Source organism: Alosa sapidissima, chromosome 22 (assembly GCF_018492685.1).
Source record: "Alosa sapidissima isolate fAloSap1 chromosome 22, fAloSap1.pri, whole genome shotgun sequence".
NCBI classification, from domain to species: domain Eukaryota; kingdom Metazoa; phylum Chordata; class Actinopteri; order Clupeiformes; family Clupeidae; genus Alosa; species Alosa sapidissima.
This window is the reverse complement of record NC_055978.1, coordinates 14,276,321-14,302,948: the sequence shown is the minus strand read 5'-3', so window position 1 is coordinate 14,302,948 and position 26,628 is coordinate 14,276,321. Positions and strand designations below refer to the sequence as shown.

General features: G+C 42.2%; 1 protein-coding gene across 5 annotated transcripts; it reads left to right on the top strand.

The window, feature by feature from the left end:
• Positions 1–3,677: 3,677 nt before the first annotated feature.
• nap1l1 (nucleosome assembly protein 1-like 1) lies at positions 3,678–26,628 on the top strand. 5 transcript variants are annotated; one of them, XM_042078457.1, is made up of 16 exons: positions 3,678–3,811; positions 7,995–8,034; positions 9,660–9,742; positions 11,943–12,045; positions 17,156–17,297; positions 17,757–17,849; positions 18,557–18,691; positions 19,203–19,274; positions 19,418–19,557; positions 21,052–21,197; positions 21,298–21,317; positions 21,487–21,609; positions 21,714–21,746; positions 22,013–22,063; positions 22,753–22,791; positions 24,579–26,628. In XM_042078457.1, exons 1-15 carry the CDS (start codon positions 3,694–3,696, stop codon positions 22,756–22,758), a joined length of 1,305 nt encoding a protein of 434 aa, XP_041934391.1. In that variant the 5' UTR covers positions 3,678–3,693; the 3' UTR covers positions 22,759–22,791; positions 24,579–26,628. The 5 variants fall into 5 exon arrangements, with proteins under 5 accessions (XP_041934391.1, XP_041934389.1, XP_041934388.1 ...); XM_042078455.1 differs by lacking the exon at positions 22,753–22,791 and having other exon boundaries at positions 17,757–17,837; positions 18,557–18,685; XM_042078454.1 differs by lacking the exon at positions 22,753–22,791 and having other exon boundaries at positions 17,757–17,837.

Genomic DNA, 26,628 nt, shown 5'->3' with positions numbered 1-26,628 from the left:
TGTGACGGAAACTTCATTGGGGGGAAAATAAACAAAGCACTCCAGGCGATACCATTCATACGACCATGCCATTAAGGGCTCAATCAGAGACTTTCTAATGAGGAGACACAGCACTCAAAAATTCCTCAATAGAAATAGGTTTGTAATGCCAATATGGCAGTTGTCTACACATCACACCCCTTCCGCGGCAAAAGGTCGACATGTGTATACATTGAGCCAATCATGTGCTGTGTTGTGAATACATTGAGCCAATAATGTGATGTGTTTTGAAGACATTGTGCCAATCATGTGTTGTGATCTCGCCGCTGGAGCAAGATTGGTGTAGTGAAGCCTTACGCACGCGCATTTCTGCCGAAATGGATGCCCGATGAGTGCCCAAAAAGCGTTGCAATATGGCCGCCGAGTGGAGGGACTTGCCTTAAAAGACCTTGGCTCAATTAGGAGCCCTGGTGCCGCTGTGCCAAAATGCTTTATCATCTGATTATGTTTCGGAGCATTCTCATGTAGTAGTATAATAAGCACTTTATAAGTGTCTCATCCTCTGTGACCTGTCAGCGGGACTCACATCACAAACATTTCCCCCAGTGTCTTCTTCATTTCTAAAAAGTGGCTTGTATCAGAAGCTTCTCCATGATGTCTCTTCTCTTCCATGCAAACGACTTGAAACCGATGTGCCAGGTCCGCTATTAATCTTAAGGTGTGAAAAGGGAGTATTAAATCATCAATTATTTCCATCCTCTGAGACAAGAGAAGGGTTGTTTTTTCATCATTAATCGTCTCAGCTCACACTTATTTTGAGCCAACCAAGGTATGAAATCTGCACCAATTTGAAGCTGACAGTATGTTTTATTCATTAACAACATATCATACGCTTGAACACATCTGATGACAACCTTGGCTATGCTGTCATTAGCAGTGTTGCTTGGTTCATCTTCAACCCTCAGGATGCATTTAGCACACCCACCCCCCCCCCCCCCCCCCACCCCACGCGCCCTAATCCACATTGAGCACATCTCCTAAGAAGAATCCTATAGGACCCTACTCCCTGACGTTAACAATATTCATGGGAAAATGAGTCATGAGCCTATGGGAAGTCAACCTGTGACATCATCATCAGAAACATACAATTATCCCTTGGAGACATTGCCCATAGTCTTGAACCCAATGTTTTTAAATGTATTTTGTATGTCAGAGTTTTAACACATTAGAGTGCTTTGATGTCTATAGTGAAAATAAATCCCCCTGCTCCCCCATCAAAGAGGCTGACCTATACCAGAGGATAGTTCCAGGCCACCGCTCCCTATTACTTACTTACATACTTTTGTGCTTTTGTGCATGCGTTGTGGAGGGGTGTCTGAACAATAGACAAACTCCTCTAGGGACCTCTGCTCCTATAGGGGAGCAGAGGTCAACCTTGGGGTCACAAAGATCAGGCCAGAGGTCACAATCCTTTGCTGAGTAATCTCTCCTCAAAAGATGAGGCAAGTCAAATGCTCAACATGACACAGCAGTACATTTTATCTTCATCTTCAGCCTCGCTCATTTTCTTGTGCAAGACTGCCATTTAGCCATTCCTGAACCAATTGCGGAGTTGTTATTGTTGTTATGCTTAGGCGATGCATGTTCTATGCGGCGGCTGTTTAATATTCTGTGCAATGTTTATTTTCTTTGCTCTCAAGTCCCTTTGTTAAATAATGCAACACGAGGGAGCATCTTTAATTTTCAAGCTGAATGGATTTGCGCTAACTATCTGGTGCACATTTGCTGCGGAGCGTATTGGGGACAGTGTTACTGTGTTTGGGAACAAAGCGAGTCTATTTATAATGTCAAAACTTGATAGCAAGTGTGAATTACCTTATGCTAAAAGGAAGGTTGCACTGTGGTGTGATTATGTGGCAGAGGCAACAACGATACGAGACTGTGACATTTAAAGGTTAAAAGGTAACTCTTGTCTAATTAATACTTTCGAAGATACCATCTAGTCAACAGCAGGTCCTAGCTCAACTCTCTCTCTCTCTCTCTCTCTCACACACACACACACACACTCACTGTCAATAGTAAATAATTTAGTAATTTCTCTCATTCATTGTGTCACCTCAAGATACACCTCAACCATCATATACTGTGGAGGCTGTATTCAAAAGAGAGCGAAACACACTCACACTGCTTTAATTTCTTTCTTTTTTTCAAAATGTGTAGTTAAGACCCACCATTTACCACCTCTAATATTAAACAGTGAAGAAAATAAAGACTCCTTTTTTCAATAGTGATGTTTTCAAGACTTCTGAAGATATCCCTGTATTTAGATCATTCAGAGACAACCAGTTCTTTGACAATCTGATCTTTCTTTTACTCTGCCTTGCGTTGCTGCTTTTTGGAAAATGCTGCCATGTTCCAACCCAGTGGAATGCAATGTGAACAAAGCCGTTGGCCAAAAGACATCTGAGAGCACTACTTGGTCACTTGTATGTGATCACTCCATTAGTTTCTTCACAACCAGATCTTTGAAAATTACATGACTTCCCTGCATGGACAAACTGAGTCAGTATCTATTGGAATGGAGATTGGAAGGGGACAATTTATCACATGACATCCACAGACTCACCTTGAGTTATTTAGGATACAGTTGTAACTTCTCTTGCATAATGATGACATGACAACACCTACCTATTACTATAAGGCCTTCTTTTCTTCTTACCAACGGGAATTACTTTTTGCCATTTTTTGTGCTACCACTGAACTTCAGCTCAATGTTCACTGAAAATGCACCATAATATATGCTCTCTAGGCTATATTTATTGACGCCACAGTCAAATATTCTTTTATTTTTTAAGCAACAGATCAATGAATTTTCTCAGCAACAGATCAATGAATTGTTATAAATTGTTAAATTGCACATTATAGGATAGGCCTACACAGTTTTAAAAAGAAACATGAAAGCAGAGGATGCAAAGTGAGGGCAAATAGAATAGAACAGTGGTGCCATAATGGAGAACAACAACACTGATAAACACTTCAGAAAATGCCATTTGTGTGGCTGGTGAAATTTATCTTGAAGAGAGAAATAAACACTAGAACAGGAGTCAATGTAATGAATGAAGACAAGGATAGTACAGAGGTTAAAGAGGATGGCTTTAATTAGACCATATGAGTAGCCTACATTTTATGGAAACATTTGGACATAGGCTATAGGCCTAGTCCAACACAACAATGAAGAAAACAGAAAACAAACCACAGCAACAAGTCCAGGTCCCTATACTGAATATCCAGGTTACAAGACTGTTTTTTTCATGAGTCATTTTGAAACAAAGACACATTGGGCTATAGGTAATTAAACATTAGCCTTCATTATACTTAGGCCTACGTCCTTTCATTGTTAACTGCAAACTAATAGTCTCAGGGAAATAGTGCCAGCAGTGGTGGTGTCATAGTTCTCTTGGCTTTACACATTGTCAACCATGATAGGCTATAGGTATCAGTCCAAAACTATCGGTAGGCTATACCTGCCCTGGATCCCCTTATAGTATATCTGCTCAAACTGAGCCTTTTCCACATCTATGGAAGCCTATAAAGTATAACCTACTCTTTGCCTATCATCCAGAAAACTAGACCCATTCAATTCCCTCAAAAATGTCAGCCCCTCCCATTGTACCGCGTTGTCCTGGTGACTGGCGGGTTACGTGATGACGCTAGATGTATATGAGCGCACGCGGCGGGATCTCTCTCCCTTTTACCGCCATCAGATCTGGGTCCTTTTCTCTCTCAGGCTGCCTCACTGCGCACCACATCACAGCCGAATCGTCAGCTAAAGGTAAGGGTTCACTTGGGAAGCTTCTCCGGTGACTTTTAATATTAGCTTCAAGCGTTGACATTTCGTGTTATACTGCCAACTGTCATCGAGGATTTGTCGCTCGAATCGGTGGTGCAAAGAATGGATACCTCGCCCGCCACAGTGTTAAATCAGAAAGCAGCCATTGAGACGGGAGCACCTCCATGATGTGTTACATGATGACGAAAATGGCTGTAACGTTAATTCACTGTCCCAGTTGGGAACATTTTCTAGAAACAATGAAGCATATGCATGTGGTTTTTATAGCGAATGTGGTAAACTGATAGGTTGGATATTTATGTTAACGCAAACTTGACCTTATTTCTTGAGTAGACTAATGGGAGGGGAACTATAGGAGGGAGGGAGAGGTGGCGGGCGCAAGTTTTTAGTTAGCGGTAGCTTGTATCTGAGCACATTGAGACCTTACATGGGAGTAATAACAAACATTTGGAATGTCGGTTATGCAAAAAATTTAAACTCCTACCAGTCAATGGTTAATCATTAGTTGTTACATTTCTTGTTACGACAGCCATCGATTGTCTGAATGTGTGTGGCGTTGTCGATTGGCAAGTTGCTAGGCAGAGATGTTTCTTCAGTGGCAGCTTGGGCTGTTTCATTTAGCTACTTGGCTGGCTAACGTTAGCTAGATGGCTAGCAAGCAAGCTTTGCCGTCCTCTGTCTGATCCAAACATTAAGTTATGTACACACACATATAGTAACCGACCTAAGGCATTCAACGGGGTGTTTTTAAAGTTTAGTAGTAAAGATTGTTGTTGCTCAGGTGCTTTTCACTGGACGTGGTTGCGTGTCAAGAGACAAAGTCCGCGTCATGTGAGGAAACGAGGATTAAATTGGCCTGTACCTAGCGTACAGTGGGTAACTTGAATGTAGCTAGCGAGACTGGCACTCTCTTAACGACGAAGATTAGCAAGCTACGCACACTTGTCAGTCCTACTTGTGCCTGCATGGCCTTTGTCATGATAGCCGACTAGCAGATGCCAGCTAGCTAGCCAGTCATCCAACTTGTCGGGTTAGCTAGCTAGTCAATAAGAGCAACACGTGGTGATGAGGACGGGAAGCAAGATGCATCTTACAAGTTACTTTTTGTAACCAACGTTAACTCGCCGCTTGGATAAGAAGAATTCTTTGTTTAAATGTGTAGTGGTTGGTTTACGCTCGCCACCTTGTCAGTTTTAATGCTCGGATGTCCCAACTTGTGAGGCAATCTAAAATGACTTCTGTAATTTCACAGGGTGGAAACCTGATAATGGCTTGGAATGTCACTAGTATAAACCGAAGCATCTCGGTAATGTTAGGCATGCATCTGTTGGGAGTCCCATGTGTATGTGAAAGGGGCCTTGCTTTAAAACTGGATGGAACCAGGTTACTATTTAAACACTTGTCCTTGAACCTCTCTGGTTTGACTTTTGTAGAAATATAATTGTTCTATTAACTCATCCTTATGTGGATGTTTGTTATGATTTGGATTAAACAATTGGTTGTATCAAAGATTCCAATATTTTTTTTTTTTGGTCAAAAATTCCCATGGACACCTGCTGGAGCATGATCTGTATAGAACTGATGCCAACTCTTGGGCAGTGTTTCAATTTGACCTTTTATTTCCCCCACACCTCTGCAAACCACAAACCACTGTAGCCTCTGTGTCTGTTGTGTTTACGTAATGACAGTTTCTGGCTAGGCACCAGGGATTTTGGTGTTTTGTAGCATCATGCGGTAAGCTCCCCATCAGAATAAGCCTTTGGGCACTTTGTTCAGTTTTGCTTTTTTGACATGTACAGGTGAGGTGCCCTTCCCAGGAGGTTGTTCTCTCGGGCTTGAATGTACCTGGTCAGCAGGGAGGCGAGGGCAGTCTATAGTGGGATTTGTTAGAAATTTAAACAATACAAGAGGTCCCACATCCCTATTTTGCCCTCTTTGGGCAGATGTTGTGGAGTTGGATGCTCACAGAGGTCAAAATGCAAGTTGGCCTAGCAAATTGAAAGCAAGTCTTTCTGCCCTACCTTGTCCTAGAATCCATCACTTGGTTTCTCATGTTTAGTTGACATCCTGGAGGCCTGGGCTTCCTGCATCCTCACCTCTGGGTGAAGAATGCCTGTAGGGATATTTGTCCACACCACTTTTTCATAGAAAAACAAAAAAAGCCCTCACATGCTGAAGCTTTTGTTTCTCCCAGCCATTCAGAACAGCCGGTCACATTTTGACCTTTGTCTGAAAAGTTGACCATGTAGTGACCCAAGTTGTTTACCTGCAGTGTTGAGAGTAAATAATAGGCCAGTCATTTCTAGGTGGCATTTCACTGATTTGAATATGTTTAGTCTATAGCTAAAAGGAAAATTAAAGTACTTTCATGATTAAAATAATGTGACTTACAATCCGGCTCTTGGTGTCAGAGGTTGCATGAAAAATGTAGCCTTGCCAACACATTGTTATTGCAGTGTTCCCCCAGTTTGAGTTATTTTAATCCTTGGTTGTGATCCCTATATATACAATTGTCATAGTCTGTGGATGAACAAGATACTCAGTTTTAACATCCACTGCTGGGAAAGGGGGGGGCAGCCGGGGGGTGGGGGGGTCTGTGTTTTAAGCAGGTGGCAGCCGCCTCCAGTTGCCTCAGTGCATTGGAGCGAGCGACGGCCTACCCATCGGACCCCCCCCCCCCCCACACACACACACATACAACCTTTACCTCTTCACTCCTCCATTCATTGCATGCCAAACTTGCATTGTCATGCTCCCATTCAAGAGCCGTCCAGCCCACCCGCCCCCACCCCCCCTTAAGTCAGTCTCTGGCACGGGAAGCCTGCTGCAGCCACGCGGCGTGCCGGGATGACCAGAGTGACTCACTCCCTCAGCCCCCGGTGTGACATCAGGCTCAAGTGTTCCCTCGGCCAAGAAATCCTGACTGCCCACCCGTCCATCTCGCACACCGCTGTGAATTAGGCTTAATAAGTCTTAAAAGCTAAATAAATGTGAAACGAGTGTGTGTGGGAATGGACTGATGCCTGGTGAAGGCAGGCGAAATGGCAGCAGATCGGAACGCTGCTGACCGCTTGCTCGATCGGGCTGATCTGATTGGGTGTGATGGTGGGCAGCTGGCCGGTAGGTCCAGACGTGTTGGCCCGTCTCCGCGGGACGAGCGAGGGCGGGTGAGACGAGTGAGTGGGAAGGAGCAGTCGATGCCTTCGGTGACTGGGACCCAGTGGCGCTGTGGTATGCTCCAGCTTTTCGTTCGCTCCCGCTCGGCAGAGAACCTCCACCCACCCCCACCACACACACACACACACACACACACACTGCTGTGAGGTTATCTGATGTTTGTGTGTGTTGGCAGTGTAAAGCTGCAGCAGTAGTGAGGATTGCAGAGGCTTGGCGACTGTTTAAAGCACTAACTCCATCTTTGCTCTCCTCTGGGATCTCAGCAGGAAGGTTGCATTGGTGCACACAGTGCTGTGACTACAAAGCGCTGTACTCTGATAATCACAGAAAACGACTTTCTTGTTATTTTTGAACACTTACGTTTCGCAGAGGAGGTTATAGTGTGACGATGGTTTTGGGAGCACTGCTCTGAAGGATGCTCTGACTGATGTTTGTGTGCCAACCCTGGTTGCACTTATGTTACTGCCCCCCCCCCCCCTCCTTTATCCCCCTCCCAAAAGTGGAGTAACACCCCCAGACGGATTCGTTTGGAGCCGTTTTGCTGTAAGCAACCAGGCAAAAAGAAATTTTAAGCGGTTCAGTGGCAAGACCTGACTGCGAAAGCTCTTAATGGGTATTTGTAACCCAAATAGTGGCACACTAAATGTGCTTGTGTGTACACGCACACATGTGTGAGTGCGCTTGTATGTGTGCATAATGCGTTGAATCATCTCCCAAAAACTTTTGACCTACATATGATCTTTATTTATACAACACAACCAGTCAAACAATTACACCCTAACCCCACCCCCTTTCCTGGTCTGCTGTGGTTATTAGCAAACTGCAGGCTGGGATAGATGATAAGGGTGAGAAATATGAACTATTGTCAGGGTGTTTGTAAGCCGCATGCTCATATTTGTTGTTTACTTTTTTAATCTTGGTTAAAAAATGTAATGTGTTCTTTCTTTCCTTCCCCTTTTTTTTTTCTTTCTATTCATCTCTTGGACAGAAATAAACCAGTCAAGCTACAACATGGCAGACATTGACAAGTAAGTGCCTCTGGTTTTGGAAACCACCTTCTCCACCACGCATGCAGGAAGGGACACACTTAAACACACGCACACACATACACACGCTTGATCATGACTCAACAGCAGCACAAAACATTGTCCAGCTTACCCCCTGTTCATCTACTCCTGAATGGTTGACTAGATGCTGCCACATCACAGGCTTCAGCTTAGTTCTTCTCCCATGAGCCTCCTTGGCCTCGGGCTGCACGTTGCATGTTCAGCACGTTGACGCGCCGCTTGACATTCTAGGATCTTTACTAGCGCAGTCTCTAATCTAAAGGCCTGGTGTAGAATTCTGAGAAATGAAGTTTCTCAGCGGAAACTTGGGAACACCATAGACTTTTTTTCAAGTCAAGTCGGCTTTTATTGTCAATTTCTTTACATGCACTGGTCATACAAAGAATTGAAATTTCGTTTCTTACTTTCCCATGCAGTCCTAGACATACTTTAAATACAGACATAGACATAGCCATAGACAATAAACATTAAATTAAAGTGCAAGCTGTCGGCTGTACATGCGTTCCGACGTAGTTTCATGCGATAAACATTCCGAAAAACACTTTTTAACAACAAAAAAACACTGCACGTTCAGGAGAAGCAAGGAGTCGCTGCATCTACATTTTGATGTTGCCCCCCACACACACGTGCACACACAAGTCAGTTGAGTGCACTTTGCCACCCAGTTGGCTTGTCCACTGGTGACCCTTGTCTCACTTTGAGCAGTAACATTAGAGTGTTGATGAGCTGTCATGGGTGCTTGCTAACTTGGCAGGTGTCAAAAGCTTCTCTTCCTCTTGGTGCCATAGATAAACTTGGAGAGGGTGTTGGTTGTCAAAAGGGGTAACTGATCCGCCTCGAAGCCCATCTCCCAGCTGCAGGGTCCCTCATTGCGTGCTTGTGTGTGTGAGGGGGTGTTTCTCCTGGCCTGGGTGGCCATTTCCCTTTTGCCTGTCCTGCACAGGATCTCATGGCTCTTGTTTCCATGAGTGTACTGACTTTGGATGCCATCACTCACTCCCTAAGCACACACACATGCACGCTTGCACACTAATACACAGCAGTTCATCTTGGGCCTTACATTACCCATGTGTAGCTTTTGATCAGCTTTGATTGCTCCCCACTGGGTGCTCACATGCGTACACACACACATGCACACACACACCTGTACCTCCCTTTGCCAGAGTACAAGAGTACAGTCTCTCAGTCTTTTATACACACAACAGCAACTATTTGCCATCACGCACACAGGTGCCACTAGATCTTGGCATCAGTCCTACCCTTTGAGGTTAACAGGAACCCCCCCCCCCCCCCCCCCCCCCCTTTACAGAACCAAAATTAAGTTGTCTTTGGTGCAAGTTTTGTACAACTGATGTGAAGCGTGAAGGTATCTTAAATGCGACCTGAGAAGAAGGATATTGTGAGATATATATATATATATATATATATATATATATATATATATATATATATATATATATATATATATATATATATATATATATATATATAGAGCTACAAACAGATGTTAGATTGCTCTGAAGTTGGGTTGTCTAATATGCTTTCATGTACCTGTGTGTGTGATCCATGCTTCTCTTTATCTGCAGCAAAGACCAAGCTGAAATGGACCCTGCAGATATGGAGGACGTAGAAGAAGTCGAGGAGGAGGAGACTGGAGAGGACAGCAAAGGTAGAAGTCACTCTCTCTGCTAAACTCTCTGAGGCTAGAGGGATGTGTGTGTGTGTGTGCAGTGTTTCTCACAGAATTGGATTCAATTCGTGGCGGTAGCTGACTTGGACAACGGGGGGAGGTGGGGGGTGTATAGGTCTAATTGAGTGCCTGTCACTTTAAGATGCAATTGTAACACAGTTTAAAGGCTGCTGATGTGTGGATGCGATTCATAACGGTTGCTACATAGTTAAAATAAAGGTTCGTACTTCTCCTTGGGACAAGCACTTGAATTTTGGAAAACACTTTTCCATTTACATTGGGATTTTGCAAACATTCAGTGTCTGAGTCAATAAAATGAGTCCTTCAATGAAATTGACAAGCAGCTGTAAGTAGGCTAAGCATGCTAAATTCGACATCCCAACAGTAGTCCAACGTTAGCTTTGAGATGCTGCTTGATTGCATAACTTAACTTAGTTTAGTCTCTTCAATGTAGCCTACCATGTTGTGATAAGATCTTAGCAGAGTTAACTTCAATGCAGCAGTTTTGAACAAATTTGCGCAGCATGCCACGATGCTAAGTGGATTTAATAGCAATTTAGCCAGACGTCTTCTATGCAATGCTTCTATGTGGCAACAACAATCCTTCAACAATCGTGAATATTTTGTTAAATGTACATGCAGAGGAGAGAGAGCGGGGCGGGGCAAGGAAACGCTGCGTGCGTAAAAAGGCAGCTCAATGGCAATGCAAGGATTTGATCTTTATATTTAATTTAAATTAAACATAGAATATTTATGTGTGGCGGCCGATTTTTATTTTTTTATTTTGTGGCGCCCCGCCACAGATTAGTCAATGTATGGGAAACACTGGTGTGCAATTTTATTTAACTGTCCTAGCCAAAATCTAGGTAATTAGGGGTATGTCTCTTATCCAAACAAACAAAGAGATAAATTATTAACGTTACATGATTAATATCTGCATGGCTAGTATGAGTTCAGGGGATTATTCCCAATAAAACCATTATCTTTCATTAGCTGTACTTTGTCTGCTCTTGTCTATCGTCTTTAAATGCCGGTCTGCCTTTAGGCCATTACCTTATAAATGCCATGTCAGTCGCTGCTAGCCCTGCTAGACTTGAGCTTGCCATTGATCTGATGTTTGGGCTGTGTGTGTGCTAGATTTGAATGTGACCTTTTAATCAGGAGGAAATGGTGACTGCAGGGAGGTCTAGGTCTGTGGTGCTTTAGTGAATTACTGCACAGTCACCTCACATTAGTGCCCTTACAATAGAGCCCAAGCTGATATGTCAAAATCCTCAGCCATATCATATTATTGGTTCGTCAGACAAAATGAAATGCAGTGGCCTCATAAGGCATGGCCGGACGTCACTCTTGATCTGAGAACTGATCTATGCTGAGAGACTAACTAGAGCACCACGCTAAATCCTCCAGCCCATTGATTTGACTGACTTTGCCTGGTCGTCACCTGTGCTTTTTGTAGTCCTATATGGACCCTTTCAAGAGTTCCGTTATCAGCATCATAGTTGGCCCCACAAGACTTCCTTTTTAACATTCCATATGTTATCTTAATGCAGAGGAAGTAGATTGGGGCCCAAATAGAACGTTCAAGCATTGTTTTTGTTTACCTTGTTGAAAGGGTCTATAGCCAAATCTATAGACAACTGTACGTTCTTCAGTAACATTGTTTAAATGCGTTTCCTGTAGCATAAATTTGGACACCCACTTCTAACACAATCCTGAGTTAATGCTAGAGTAGGAGGAGACGATGGATTAAGAGAATCTGTCTCACCTTGTGTTGAGCAGGTGGGGCATCACTTGGGTTAAAAGTAGCCAATGAAATGTTTTTCTAGTGACTGTTTCTTTATCTTATCCATAATGTTTGCTTCCGCTGCTCATTTTTCCCTATCGAGGAAATCTACGTTTTTGCATGGCTCAGTCTTGGCCCACGTCCCTGTAGTCGCGCCTCCCTGTGTGTGATTTCTATTAAAGGTGGTGCGGGTTTATTTGGAGTACCCAGCACGCCGTGGCCGCGGTGTGCCTCTCTGCTGGCCTGCTGGGCGGCTGCTGAGCGCTGACCTCCATGCTGTTTCATGTCCTGGTTATGCTGCTGGAAAAGTGTTGTGTTAATCGTGACTGTGGTAATGTTGTGTCTTCTGTATAATATATTGATTTTTTTTCTTTTCTTTTTTTCTTTTTGCAGCTCGTCAGCTCACAGTGCAGATGATGCAGAACCCACAGATCCTGGCAGCGCTGCAGGAGCGATTGGACGGACTGGTGGGCTCACCGTCTGGTTACATGGAGAGGTGAGGGAACAATGCATGTGCACGCACGCACACAGGCCAGGCACCTGTGCGTTTCTCCCAGTCGTTGTCTGTGGGTCTTACTCCTCCCACTCTTAAAAAGCCATGTTTATATTGTGATGAAAGAAATGGAATATTTTGAGACTTCAATGGATCACTTGATTGCCTGCTGTCATCCTCAGATAGCAATGATTACAATCTCAGTAATAAGAGTTATGACTTAAGATTTGATCTCACAGCTTTGACTTTACTTGGATGTAAGTGATCCATGTCAAAAAATAAATTAGACCTACATTCTTCTTCAAATGCAAACTTGGCCTTAAAATGTCCTTTTAGGAATAGTTTTTTGTAATTACACTGTCTGAAAGAAATAGATATGTTAACATTTAGTTTTAAGACTAATGAGCTTGGAATGGCATGTAATCCTGGTTTGTCAAATTAAATAGGATTGTGTAATGCTAATAAATCTGCTGTGTCTACTTCACTCTACTCCCCTCAACGCTACTGCTTACTTGAGGCACAATAATTGTGCGTCACCATAGTGTGTTCATAATTTACTCAACTCAGACTTGAGTGTGTGTGATGCTAATAGCAGTATTTCTAACAGCTCAAAATAACAGGTTTTTGCAGTTGCTAGTCTCCTCCTGTTTCCTCCCGATACTGTTAGTGCTTTGTTGTGGTTTCGCACAGGCCTTATTGCTCGTACACCTGTTTTTTTTTTGTTTTTTTTACGCATTCTTAACACTGTTATTTTGGCATCTGCTTCACCCAAAAAAGAGTTAATCTTTCCTCACAGTAGGGATGCATGATATGTGATGGGCATAAAAGCGGTGGCATAGTCAAGACTATTCGCTTATCGAGTCTTTATGACTCTCATAAGTTCCTGCTTTGCACAGTTGGTGTTGGGGGGTAAATCTCCATAAAAGTGTTCTTGGCAGTGGGTCCTCGTTGCAGGCTTTTAAGTGCAGGCATCACACTTGCCATCTAAGAGCTATGTAGTGTTTTGCTGCTACAGGGTTATGGTTCAATGTAGCATGCCGCTAGAGCAGATGAGCGTTTTCGGGCACTAAAACACATGGCTTTTCTTAGGGCTTTTTCTATTTCGCCCTCTCAGCTTTTAACCCTTTAGTGCCCGTGCCGAACATTCCATTTTTAGTGCTGGATGACCTCCACACACAAAAAACCATATTTCTTGAGTATAATACATACCATCAATGGGATATACATATCATTGTAATGAGAAGGATCGGTTCTATGAAATGATGTAAAATACATATGGTAATGCTGATATATTAATGAACAGTATTTGAAAATCCTCTCCAAATGTATATCTGGAATTTGTCAATTTAATTTCATTCACATAAAAATGAATTTAAATCATATTTCTCTGCAAGATAGAGAAAAATATAAAGTGTATGAAATGTTCAGCAAGTTGTGGGCTATTTAACAAAAAAGACTGTAATGGAATATCATTAACCTTTCAAAAGTTATTATAATTTTAGTGATCAGTTTAAATGCAGGAAACGGGATTTAGAATGTTGACAGAATTCACATTCACTTTCTCACCAACAACATAAAAGTATGCATAAAAACTAATAATCAAGTCAGAAACGATGGTTTAGATGTATTTGGTCTATAAGAATAAACCATTTATTTGTGTATAAGCAAATGCTACAGTCAATAAGAATGACATTAAAAAAAAAAACATGCTGTACCTTACCAGTAATACAGGAAGTATACTGTATTCATTGAAGACCATTTCGGAAAAGACATAAAATACATTTGATTCAACAAATACAACTTGAAAATGATATACATGTATAAAATGTATTATTATTCATGAAAAGCTAGGAATACAATCATCACTCAAAACTCAATGTGTTCTAAACATTTGAAAGTGGATTACAGGATTACATACTTAGAGCAAGCCTGTGCAGAATAAACACATACACGCATACACAAACTCATACCCACACACACTTACAGAGGAGGATAGGGAAAGGTGGGGTGGGGTGGGGAACCTGAAGGTTGAACAACGAAGAGCTATGACTCATTACTAAACGCATCCCCTTTTGCAGAATGCCAAATCTGACGGCAATTTGTTTATCAATAAAACAAATTCGCCTACCGTTACACGTAAAAAAGAACATAAGTCTATTTCAGTTTTTTTTTTAGTCTGCACCATCCTACGCACGGCACATGCATCTATACCTTCTTCCTCCATCCCCTCATGGTCTTCAGCATTGTGAGCGCAAGCTCATGAGCAGTCAGCTACCTCTTCAGGCTTGCGAGAAGGTCTGTGTAGGTCTTGTCATCCTCCATCTGAAACGAGCGAAATCATACAAATACCTTTTATTAATGTAAAAAATAAAATCACAAAACTACAGATTCGTACATGTATGCACACAAAAGAAGAGGTAGCCTAAACTATTAAAGCATCCTCAGAATATACTCAATATTTCTAAGTAGGCCTATGAAAAGTCATTGTATTACACATGGGTTTAGCTACCCTAAATCTGATTGCCTGGCTGGCATCAAGATAAAGACAGATTACATTTCACCTAGTAACAAACTGCCGAAATGCAATAATGACATTTCTGACGGAATGTGATTTCACATGTTTTCTATAACTAAATATTGAGAGGAGTTGTGCTTCATCTATTTCAAGTCATGCCATCTTAGAAAATGTCAACTGAAATATCGTTTTTGCATATCGGTTATCGGCCTCCTGTTTTGGTAATAATTGATATCGGTATCGGCCCTGAAAAAACCACATCGGTCGATCCCTAATCAAAAGCAAACGATAATATTGCAAGCAGTTCAGAATTATACAGTTAGCTAAAGTTACGTGACGATGCACTAGCCCCCCCGCTAAGCCATAATGATGAGAAAGCATATTGTCAAATAACATGATTTAAGGACTTCAAATTAAGATAAACCATAACTAGAACCGATGTAAAAACAATATTACCTCAGTTTATTCAGCTGTGTGGTTTCCAGTCGAGGTAAACTCCAACTTAAGTGCAGGTGGCATCCGGCTGTCCACATCAAATGCACCGACTCAAGTGAAAATATTTTTTCAAGACTCATCAAGTATCCAAAACATTTCGCGCCATAAACCCCTTAACCAATCATATCAAATTGAAGCTTATGTTGTCAGCATTAAGGGGAAGATTTCAGAAATAAAATCAGTCATTGGACAGCTGAGATATTAGACGATTGGCCATCGATACTTTTGTAACGGAATTAGAACGGTCGGGCTCGTAAGGGTTAACAGGATAGAGCTGAGAATGAAGGCCTCACCATTCTTGTGTTTCCTCCAAGTAGTGTTGGCACTGTGTTCTCTCGGCCTTTCAAGTGGGGTTGTATTTGAGCTGACCTGTCCCTTTGGCTCTCATCGAGACCAATATATTCCAACGTCATCGAAATCTGACACCCTTTGCAGGCTGAGAAGGCTGGCAAAGACCTGTTTCTTTTCATCTGTCTGCCAGTTCATGAGGGGGATAGTCCGTGAAATGTGCACCAGTACATTATGACTTCATTTAATATATTGATGCATATTCTTGCGAAAAATTTTCTGTTCTGAGGGCAGTGAATTATCGGCCATTGTGGGGGTGTGCTAACCTGACCCTAGCCAGATGAATTTCGTTTCGCTTAGCTCCGCCTAGCTTCACTCACATCCATCTGGGACCTCTTCCATTGAGAGTGATTTCTGCAACCGACTTTATGGTTCAGCCAATCAGGACGCAGGGCGGGGGTTTCATAGATGTGACATAGCGTAGAAGCGACTGTGAGACTGTTATTAGCGTCACGGGTTGGCTTCGATGTGAGTGGTTGAAGTAGCACGTCAATAGATGACTGACAAGTGGCTTATTCAATCATATGCAAGCATTTTTTGATTAGGCCCAGCCTTCTGAAGCAACACTTCAATGGATCGGTTCCAGATGGATGAGTGGAGCTAGGCGGAGCGAAATTCATCTGGCTAGGGTCTGGTTAGGGGTGTGCAGGCTGTAGTGCAGAATACGACGACGTGCAGACATCTCAGATCTGAACTGGATCTGTATCTGAACGGCTACTGGCGCTGGGAGACTGCCGGCGAATTCTCCTCCCAGTGGTCTTGGGCTGCGAGAGCGGTTCTCTTCCTAGTAGTCTTGGGCTGTGAGATGTGGGCTCTCCCCCTCTAGTCTACTACACAACGGGCTAATGACTGTCCTGAACACACTGGCAGAGTTGCCCCTTAAGCGGCTTACCTGAGCAAGGTGAGGGACCGGTGCCAGCTTAACCGAGCATTGTTTGCAGGCTTCCTCTCAGGAGGCGTGCTGGATAAGACTGACACTGTTGGCGTGCTGAATGTGGCTCTTCGTGTCCAGTCTGTGGGCTTGTGGGAAGAGGAGGAGCAGAGCAGGGCAGTGCCTGGCTCCCTCCCACCTCGCTCACCAGGGCCAATCTGGAGAATGGGGCAAAGGTGTTTGGGAGACACTCTGGCGTACACAGGAATGGCTTTTTTTCCCTGTCCTTTTTATGTATTATTTATTTATTTATTTATTTATTTATTTATTTGTGAGTATGAAGCTTGGGTTGTGTGGGCTCCACTCCTCGCCAAAAGGGGATTGGGGTCTTTTTTTTTTCTCACTCTCTCAAATAGGCCTCCAGTAGTCTTTCTGTCAGGCAAGTCATCAAATCAAGACCCTAACGGTTTCCTTCCTGTCAGATAAAATTCAGGGATTTGTGCATGAACTTTACACCATATGTCTTACATTTGCAATATTTTTTTTCCCCCGGATATAATCTGGATTAAGGTTTACCTATTATAGTAACCAAACAAAAAATTTAATCTGGATGAACAGTTTGCTCTACTTTGGCACATTGTACAGTGTGGTCTGGAAGTCTTTAACCCATGGCCATGGTGCTTGCAAAGGGCTCTACCAGTTGAGCATGTAGTACTGTTTAGGTTGTGCTTTACATTCTCCCACTCATTCATCAGTGTGTGTGTGTGTGTTACCATCAAAATGCACATTGGTTTGAAGGTGTCTGCCAGCATAAAGCATGCATAATGCATCTATTCATGTGAATAAGAGTGACTGACTGACTTTGGAACTTGTTTTCCTACCAGCTTACCGAAGGTTGTGAAGAGGCGTGTGAACGCCCTGAAGAACCTGCAGGTGAAGTGCGCTCACATCGAGGCCAAGTTTTACGAGGAGGTGCACGAGTTGGAGAGAAAGTATGCTGCTCTTTACCAGCCTCTCTTTGACAAGGTGAGGAGCCATGAAAACCAGGGAGAGGCCGTGTGTGTGTGTGTGCCCTGAGAATTGTCATTCAAGGAGGAACCAATGTGGCGTTGTCATTTAGCATTAAAGTGGTGTACAACAGTGTGTTAAATAATACATGCACTCTGTTGACATTTGTGACAGGTGGCTGCAGAGGCAGAAGAGAAATGTATAGGATTCATAAATTGGGATTTTGTAAATTGGAATTTGTATCTAATGTGTAGAATTTTTTATTTATATATATATATATATATATATATAAATGCAAGAATTTTCATACAATCATGTTGTGGCTCAGATATGGTATTGATGGTATCGTTACTCATCACCGCAGTGGCCATTCCCATCCTCACTTTTAGTAGCAGGTTAAAGTGGGTCATTTTATTTTACCTTTCGGTCTTTTGTATGGTTGTATAAATGATTCATGCTTTGTGTGTGTGTCAACAGCGTAGTGAAATCGTCAAGGCAGCATACGAGCCCACAGATGAGGAGTGTGAGTGGAAGGCAGATGACGAGGAAGAGCTGAGCGTAAGTAAGCAGGTACAGGTGACTCAATACCTGCATGCTCTCTTCTTGCACAAAATTTCACCCCTCCTCTTGCACTAAATTTCATCTTATTCAGCTACTTGCAAAGACATGGGATACATGTTCTGCCCTGCAACCCCCTCCTTAAAAAAAAAAAAAAAAAAAAAATAGTCTTGTTTTTGCTATTTACTTGTGGCCTCGTAAATTAGCACAATGTAGTTATTTTACCTAAATTACTGCTTCAAACTCATCGTTGTTGATCCACACCCAGTGGTGTGTTTCTCAAAACCATAGTTGCTAACTAAATCAGCAACTTTGTTGGTTGGCAATGGGGGAATTGCATTGCAATCAACAAAGTTGCTAAAAGGTTAGCAACTATGGTTTTGGGAAACGCACCCCAGAACATTTGGTGTTGCTCTATGCAACATTGTTGCATGTAGGAGCAAGACTCTTTTAATCAGTTTTTGAAGAGTTAACCCTTTGCTAAATTGGTGCCCAGTATGTTGGAAATTGACAAAAAGGTGATTTCCTGCATTGTGTTACTTTCAGTGACCATAGGCCATTTTCTGTGTTTTTTTTTTTTTTTTTTTTTTTTTAGCCCTTTCTGTTCCTCTTGCTGTCTCTTAATCACTTCCCCAGAAAAACTGATGTAAATTACCAAGCCATTTTATTTTTTCCTGCCGTCTACAAGGCTGAATTTAATCTCTCTCTCTCAATGTCAGGATGAGATGAAGGACAAGGCTAAAGTGGAGGAGGAGAAGAAGGACGAGGAGAAGGAGGATCCCAAAGGCATCCCCGAGTTCTGGTTGACTGTCTTCAAGAACGTGGACCTGCTTAGCGACATGTTGCAGGTGCGGGTGTGTAGTCGAACTAGCACGATCACCGTTTATGCACGCACAGCCCATCCTTTAACACTAGTGCAGCATCAGACAATGGCAGCTGATTTTAAGTAGGTCATTCACTGCAGAGAGACTTGGTTCCTTGTTTTTGTTTAAGTGATAAACATGCTACACTGCTGCCACCTAGTGGTGGGCAGAACAGTTTGGTTTTTGCCATCTCCAGTTGGGGTCTCAGGACTTCATTTTCTCTGCAATCAAAGCTGCTGCCAATTTAGCTTTGCTTCTCCTGCATATTAATCATAGTTCTGACACTCAGACAGTCTGTGTGAAAACAAATCTGCTATAACCCAGATTTCTAATACACATTAAAAGTAGGAATATGTGTAATGATCAATGTTTTGTTAAATTTGAACCCAGTTGTGAACGGGTCAATTCAGAAACTGGTCAGTTCATGTAGGTAAAAAATGTCAGTGTTATACATTTTTCGCCATTTAAATTGACAATTTTTTTTTTTTTCTCCCCTCTTCAGGAGCATGACGAGCCCATTCTTAAGCACTTACAGGACATTAAAGTGAAATTTTCAGATGCTGGCCAGCCAATGGTAAGAGCTTTTGAAAAGATCACATGTAAAATGGCAATTATATGCACCTTTTTAAGTTGTACAGGCCAGTAAAGGTTTCAGTCCATTTTGCATCAGGCAACTCTTGTCTCATTTTGGTTTGGCCCTTTCTGTGTTCCCTGTAGAGCTTCACATTAGAATTCTTCTTTGAGCCCAACGACTTCTTCACAAACACATTGCTGACAAAAACGTACATAATGCGCTCTGAACCCGACGAGTCGGACCCCTTCTCCTTCGACGGACCAGAGATAATGCGCTGCACAGGGTAAGAAACATTAGCCTGCTTTCACCAGACTCACTGCTTCGTTTCCCTTTGTGAAATGTTTCCAACCCTGGCATTGTACTGGGTCTTAGATTTGGTTAGGCTCGACCAATGATTTCAAACGTGTTCATCATGGATTCTTAACGTTATTTTCTACTTAGCAATGTAATTACATGTGTATTATTTTTACCACAGCTACTTTCGATTTTGAAAATTGCCTTTAGTGGCAGATTGGCCCTCCACTAAAGGGCACTAAAGCAGGGCTCTACAGTGCGCCCATTTCACTTGCACATGCGAGTAAAAATGATGGCGTTGCGAGTGCAAAAAAATATTTGGCCGCACTGGTGCGAATGACTTCTAACCATGTCAATGTTTGTCTACAAAATACACCGCAACATCGAGAAACATTTCTGGTGCAAACCATAGAATCACGTTGCGAATGCAGCATAAAAACTACACCTCCCATCAACGTTAGCAGTTTCGCGTTGTGACTCGCTAGTAGTCGCTTCTATCGAATCCAAGAGCGCGCAGAAAAAGCGGATAGTTAGACTAGCCAGCCAAGATGCAAAGATTGAAGAAATTAGTTCTTCTATCCACCGAAGTCATCGGATATAGGAGGAACAGGATGAGATTCTGAGAATGCAGTGAGAGAAGGAAAGGTAACCTAACATGCCTTTTAGCCCAGTTGACGTATTGGCTGCAATATGCAAAATATAGCTGAACGCTACTGACAACTCCAGGCTTCCATGCATGCTTGTTTGTTTACACCGAATACAAGCTGAAGTGCGAAACGAAAGTAGGTCTAACGTTTGCCTACTGCCCCCATCAATTCAGATATTTCAAATAAAAAATATTTTTTATAGTAAAAATATTATTATATATATATCTCCTTGATTAGCCTATGTTGGGTTTTGTGGAAGAGAAAATGGACTGTTTTAGTAGTAGTGCAGTATGCAGTCAGATGGGTCACCATGGGCATATTACTACAGATGGCTTCACAAATAAATAAATTAGCCTACATTTGGCAGGATACTTGATATACAGGCTACATGCAAATATGGCAATGTATTGTATTATTTTACATTAACAAAATGTAGGAAAATGGAACAGACTGAAAATAAAATAGGCACTGATCTTTAAAATCCTGTGTCCTGTAGCCTAAATGTTGTCAGTCATTCATAATATTTGCAATTGGTGCACTGGCATGTTTAACTGTTAGCTGCAGTGTAATGTTAGATTATGTGTAAGTTAAGTACAGAACTGACTGTGCGCCCAAATTTTTGTCTGTGCTCCTAAATTTTTTAACTTGGGCGCACAAGTGCTCCTGGAAAAAAATGCTAGTGTAGAGCCCTTCACTAAAGGCAATTGCTAGCAAGCTCACCAGATTAGTCTTGAGTTGTACTTGTTATGGTCCAGATATTCTAGAGAAAAATGAGCCTCTTTGGGCCTGGCCCCTGCTCTCTACTCTGGCTCATGTGCCCTGTGACTTTGTGCCAGGTGTCCGATTGACTGGACGAAGGGCAAGAATGTCACGCTGAAGACCATCAAGAAGAAGCAGAAGCACAAGGGCCGCGGAACTGTCCGGACAGTCACCAAGACCGTTCCCAACGACTCCTTCTTCAACTTCTTCTCTCCCCCAGAAGGTAACAGACCTACTCTTAAGTCCATGTCTGTTTTTTTTGTGTGTGTTTGTGTAATGGTTTGATCTAACCCGTTTTCTTTTTACATTTCTTCCCCCTGTAGTCCCAGAAAGTGGTGAAATGGTAAGTCTGTTAAAGTTGACATTTCATTTGGTTGTTAACAACCAAATGAGGAGGAGTAGTAGTTTATATATATTACAATTCAATATTCTTAGTCGTTATTCACCCACAACACAACTTTCTGTCATATCTGTCGGCTATATCTTGAAGTTGTGTGGTCTCTGTGTGCCAGGATGAGGACTCTGAGGCTGTGCTGGCTGCTGACTTTGAGATCGGTCACTTCATCCGCGAGCGTATTGTTCCCCGGGCAGTACTCTACTTCACAGGCGAGGCCATCGAAGATGACGACGATGATGTGAGCACTCCTCTCTGTGTCTCTCGTCTGTCTATTGCATTTTGTTTATCTGCCAGGGATGTGCCTTGTCTAACCCATTTCCATATTTTTCTCATCCTTTGCAGTATGATGAGGAAGGGGAAGAAGCTGATGATGAGGTATGTCTTTACGGACTATTATGTCACCATTACACCTTGTGTACTCAAATGTATGCCAAGACTTGTTCCCATCTTGTAATGGTACAATGACTTGGCTTGTTTACCACTCAGTCATTTCTGATAACACTGGTCATTTGTTGGGTCCCACGGTCTTCAACTATTGGGGAAACACAACTAACCTTCTATTGCTAACAGGAATTGGCATTATTTGTAAATTACGGTTAAATGATATTGGCATGACTAAAGCTTTGACCACATTTTCTTAGGAGGGAGAGGAAGAGGCAGATGAGGAGAACGATCCAGAATACGATCCCAAGGTGGGTTTTATGGCATGACTGGGCTGGTCAGCTGATCAGGGCATTGGACAGATTTCAACATACAGAACACATCAGTGGACTCAGATTCACAATAGAACTCTAAACTAGTCGGTGCAGCCATGTGCTTGTCATAAGCATATTTGGCATGAAATACAATTTCAATGCTATTATAAATAATATTCTAGATGGTGTGTAACATTATCTATGGTTATCCTATGAAGTAGTTTTAATTTTTGTAATACAAGTTATTTGTTTTATGGAGGAATATATGTGGGGAGAAATTGTTCTTTTTTGTTTATTTAAAAGAAATGCTTTTGATTGCATGCCACCATGAGTGTTTGCATTGAGCATCTTTGCTTAACTTTTAAAACTGCATGTCATTAAGCCCATAGAAATTTTAAAAAGCACCAGTGCGAACCAGTCTAGCAAACATGATCTTTGGGGAAATTCATCCAAACTCCACAATATTACTAAAACAGATTCTCCTTTGATGTGTGGCATGCATTCTCAACCAACTTAAGCTTGTCTGTTGTGAAGCTTTTTACTCTGCCAGATGCTTTTTTTTTTATTTTATTTCTTTGATTTGATCATAATTTATTTACTTTTTAAAAAAAAAAAATCATTGATGTTTTTCATCTCCAATCACTTGGGCACTTTTGTCAGCTCCTTTCTAAATTTTTCCTTACTAGGTGTAAATGATGTCTATAGAAATAACCCTATCTATCCTGGTAGGTACAGCTTGTAACTTGTTGGCTTAATGCACCCCGGCATCATCCCTTCCTCCCCCTCCATCCCCCTTTCATTCTCTACACACTCCCTCGTTCCTTCTCTACCCCTCTTCCTTGTTGGCTTTTCATCCATTTCTTGTCTCTCTTTTGCACTTATGACTAACATAAACTAATATAGTTGGTTGCCTTTTGGTTTGTTTGTTTAATTTGTTAAGGTTTTTGTTTTTTTCCCCTCCCTCCTCTTAACTGTAGTTAGTTTACATCAGTGCCTTTAATTCTGTATGTTGAAGATTGCCCAAACCCTCTCTTTGACCCTAGTTCCCTGTTTTTGGATAAATTGTTTCTATGCCAACTTGCCTTTTTAGTTACGATGAAAATGTTCTCTTGGTTGGTCGGGGAAAAGAACCTGATTGTGGTGATTTTAGTGTGTGTGTTTTTGTATTTAATTTTATTATTTAAAATGCACTCCGTGAACAGACTGTCTCATTTAGTCATTTTGGTGTGCCATTTTCCCCAAATCTCATTTGTGCCGTTTTGTCGTTATGAAGCCAGGGTGCCTTTTGATCCCTCCCCACAATGTCACTGCTTCACTTCCTGTATCCTCCATGCCTGGCTCCTCCTCTCGTCTCCTCCCCTCACTCTCTTCCCTTTCGATTAGAAACGACTTTGTTCTGATCTCCTACAGTGCTACTGTACAAGTTAGATCTTAAATGGTCCTGTGCAGTTAAACCCTCAGCCCAGATGTGCATTGGTTTATTGTAGTTTTTAATTCTGCTGTTCTTATGCCACAGTAAATAAGCAGTCGTTTTTTTTTTTTTTTTTTTAATTGGATTCGATTCAACTTTATTGTCATTGTGCAGAGTACAATACAGAGACAATGAAATGCAGTTTGCATCTAACCAGAAGTGCAGAAAAGTGCAATGTGATACACGGTAATAGGCACGTGGTGCATAAATGGTTTAAAATGAGTGGACAGACAGACAGGAAGGCAGCTTTTTTTTTTTTTTTTTTTCCACATGCAAACACTGAAACTGAGTTTTTGAAAATCTTCACTTTGACTGGAGTTTTTAAAAATAACTGTTTTCAGTGACCGAAAACAGTTTTCGTCTAGACAAATCTAGACCAAAAGGCCAAAACGCATAAAAAAATATCTGTTTTAAATATACCCGGCTACGTGTAGATATGGCCTTAGTAACTATACTGATCATTCTTGGCTTTGAAGTGTATCTACCATGGATGGGGGCATTTTGATCCCTTTTAGCACTTTCTCAGGGTAGTTTGTGCACAGCGGCACTCTTTGCGGCAGGTTTTCACTTAAGTGATCGTGGTACCTCCTAACAGTGCCAAGAAGGAAACATTTCCCTGAGCACTGTAGGCCTGTGAGTTAGTCATGCATATCATCTCACCTATAGACTCCCCATTTCCTCTGGTGACTGGTTTCTGGGACTGGCAAAGAAACAGTGTTGATGTTTTTAAACTGCATGCTTAATCGGCAGACTTATCAGATGCCTTGTGGCGCACTAGTTAAAAAATGTATGCAGTTTGTCTCATTGTTGACGTGACTTTAGTTCTCAGTAATCGGTCACCTTCCAGCACATAACAGAAACAACTAGTGTTGTGAGATGGTGTTGGGCATCTGATGTATGTGTGAGTGATTTTGTTTGGAGTGTTCTTGTGTTTTTTTTTATTTTATTTTTTTATCTACCTTAATTTTGAGTGCTTTTGTGTTCTTTCACTGCTTGTTTGAATCACTGAAGCTTCTAAATCTCATCATGTTTGTCTTGCAGAAGGACGCCAACCCCCCAGCGGAGTGCAAGCAACAGTGATGCCTGTGCCCCTTCCCCATCCGACGGCCTTGAGGATCAACTGCACTGTAACAGCTTCTGAAACAAAACATAGTTACTTAACGCCTTATAATGTTTTGTATTTTTCTTGGTAGAAATGATTTCACTAAACCAACAACAAAAAAAACAGATTCAGAATTTTTGTTACAACGAAGAAGAAAAAAAAAAATGAAACTCGGATAATGTGAGCCGTGGCTCTACATGCATAGTATTTTATTAGCTTTTTTTTGTTCTCTTATAATTTTTTTCCTCTGTACAAATAGTTAGGATGCAGAAAATCCCTCGGAGGAAAAAAAAAGCATGAACTTCACTGCTTAAAACAAAATGGGAAAAAAAATAGTTTGGGTTTTTGTGAAGTCTTTTGTCGTATCGCTCTTGGACAACAGCTGTGGAACAAATGTCTGCGTTGGGCAATGAGGGGGAGGGTGGGGTGAAAAAAAAAAAAGTGCACAAAAACCCTTGTTTATACGTTCCAACTCTGTAACCAATTCCGTGCCCCACTGAAAAGTAACCAAAGTTGTGGATGCCCTGGCTGCATGAAGTGAACAGTGTGCATGTGTGTGTATGTCTGTGTTTGAAGTTTTTACACACCCAATGAAAATAAGACGTTAAATGTATCCTACATTCTAGAACAAGGCCTCTGGCGCTCTGCGAACCTAGGGGAAAAGAGGCAGCCCAAGTAACTTGCAGCCAGTTACTGCAAGCCAAGTAATTTCCAACATTCTGATTATACAGCCGCCATTCAGAACATTCGGATATGCATATTGATCTGAGCTAATAGTTTTAAGGACCGCCTGAGCATTTTTACAGTATTTGGATGACCAATTATTAATCTTTCTCTACCTGATTTCTGGGGTTATGCTGAAATTTTAACGCCGTCAAGGGTAGGGTATCAAAAACATGGCTTGTTGTGGCCTTGCATCACCCTTACATTCCAGCAGATTGGGTTCCATCTGTCTCACGGAAGAAGCAAGGACTGGGTGGAGAACCGTCAGCGAGCCAGTGCCTAAACGGAGTTCCTTGATTGAGGCTCTTAGACCCACTGTTGCATGTCTAATCTTTTCTATAGCAGTTTGTACTATTTTAGAACATGTAGGCAGTGGTGTCCTTCCCCTAGAAAGCACTTTTGCCCCCGGTTAAAGTATTCCTACTCCCCCAACACCCCTTATTATTTTTCACAAATCTGAGAATTGTGTGCTTAGAGTAGCCTTACCAACGAAGCACTAGTGGCAGGCCAGGTTCCTATTCTGGAATTGTTTGAGTCGGTGGATTCTGTTTGGGTTCTCATTTGTCGCACATGGAAGCTTCTCCACTTCTATTTGATCTTCCTTACCCTGTTTGTTTTGGGAGGAATCCGTTTCAATCTAGTTGCTGACGTTAACAGCCCAGGGGTGTATGAGCGCGCTTGGGTGCGTGTGTGCATGCCGTGTGGACATGGCCCTGAGTGAGACCCAGTCAGTATCTTGGGGGTTCGGACTCTGGTCTGTCCCGTCCCTTGCCGCTGAGAGTAAGGCCCATCACTGTGAAGGGGAAGTGTGTGTGTGTGCGCGTGTTGTACAGAGGATGGTCTCCACATCATTGGTGACTGCTTGGGGATTGACGTTTTCTTGTAGCTCAACCCAGCAGGACTCTCCTCAACCAGACGAGCAATACTGTTTAAGGGGAACAAAGTGTAAAATAACACCGGTTCCGTTGGTCCTGTCAGTTAAACATTTTATGTGTGAACAGGGTGTGTGTGTGTGTGTGTGTGTGTGTGTGCCTGCGTTTGTTTGAGAGGCACAGGTGTCTAGCCTCTGCAGTGCTCCCTGGTATAGTACAGATAAGCCGTAGGATGAATAATGAAGAATGAGTACCTGTTGGGGGTCTAAATGGGATTGTGTTTGGATCCTCTAAAGCAGCTGTTGTCAAAGCAAAATGCCATGCTACAAAATACTAATGTACTCAATAAATCTGTACGTGTATGTATATTCATGAATAAATTGGTTAAACGTGA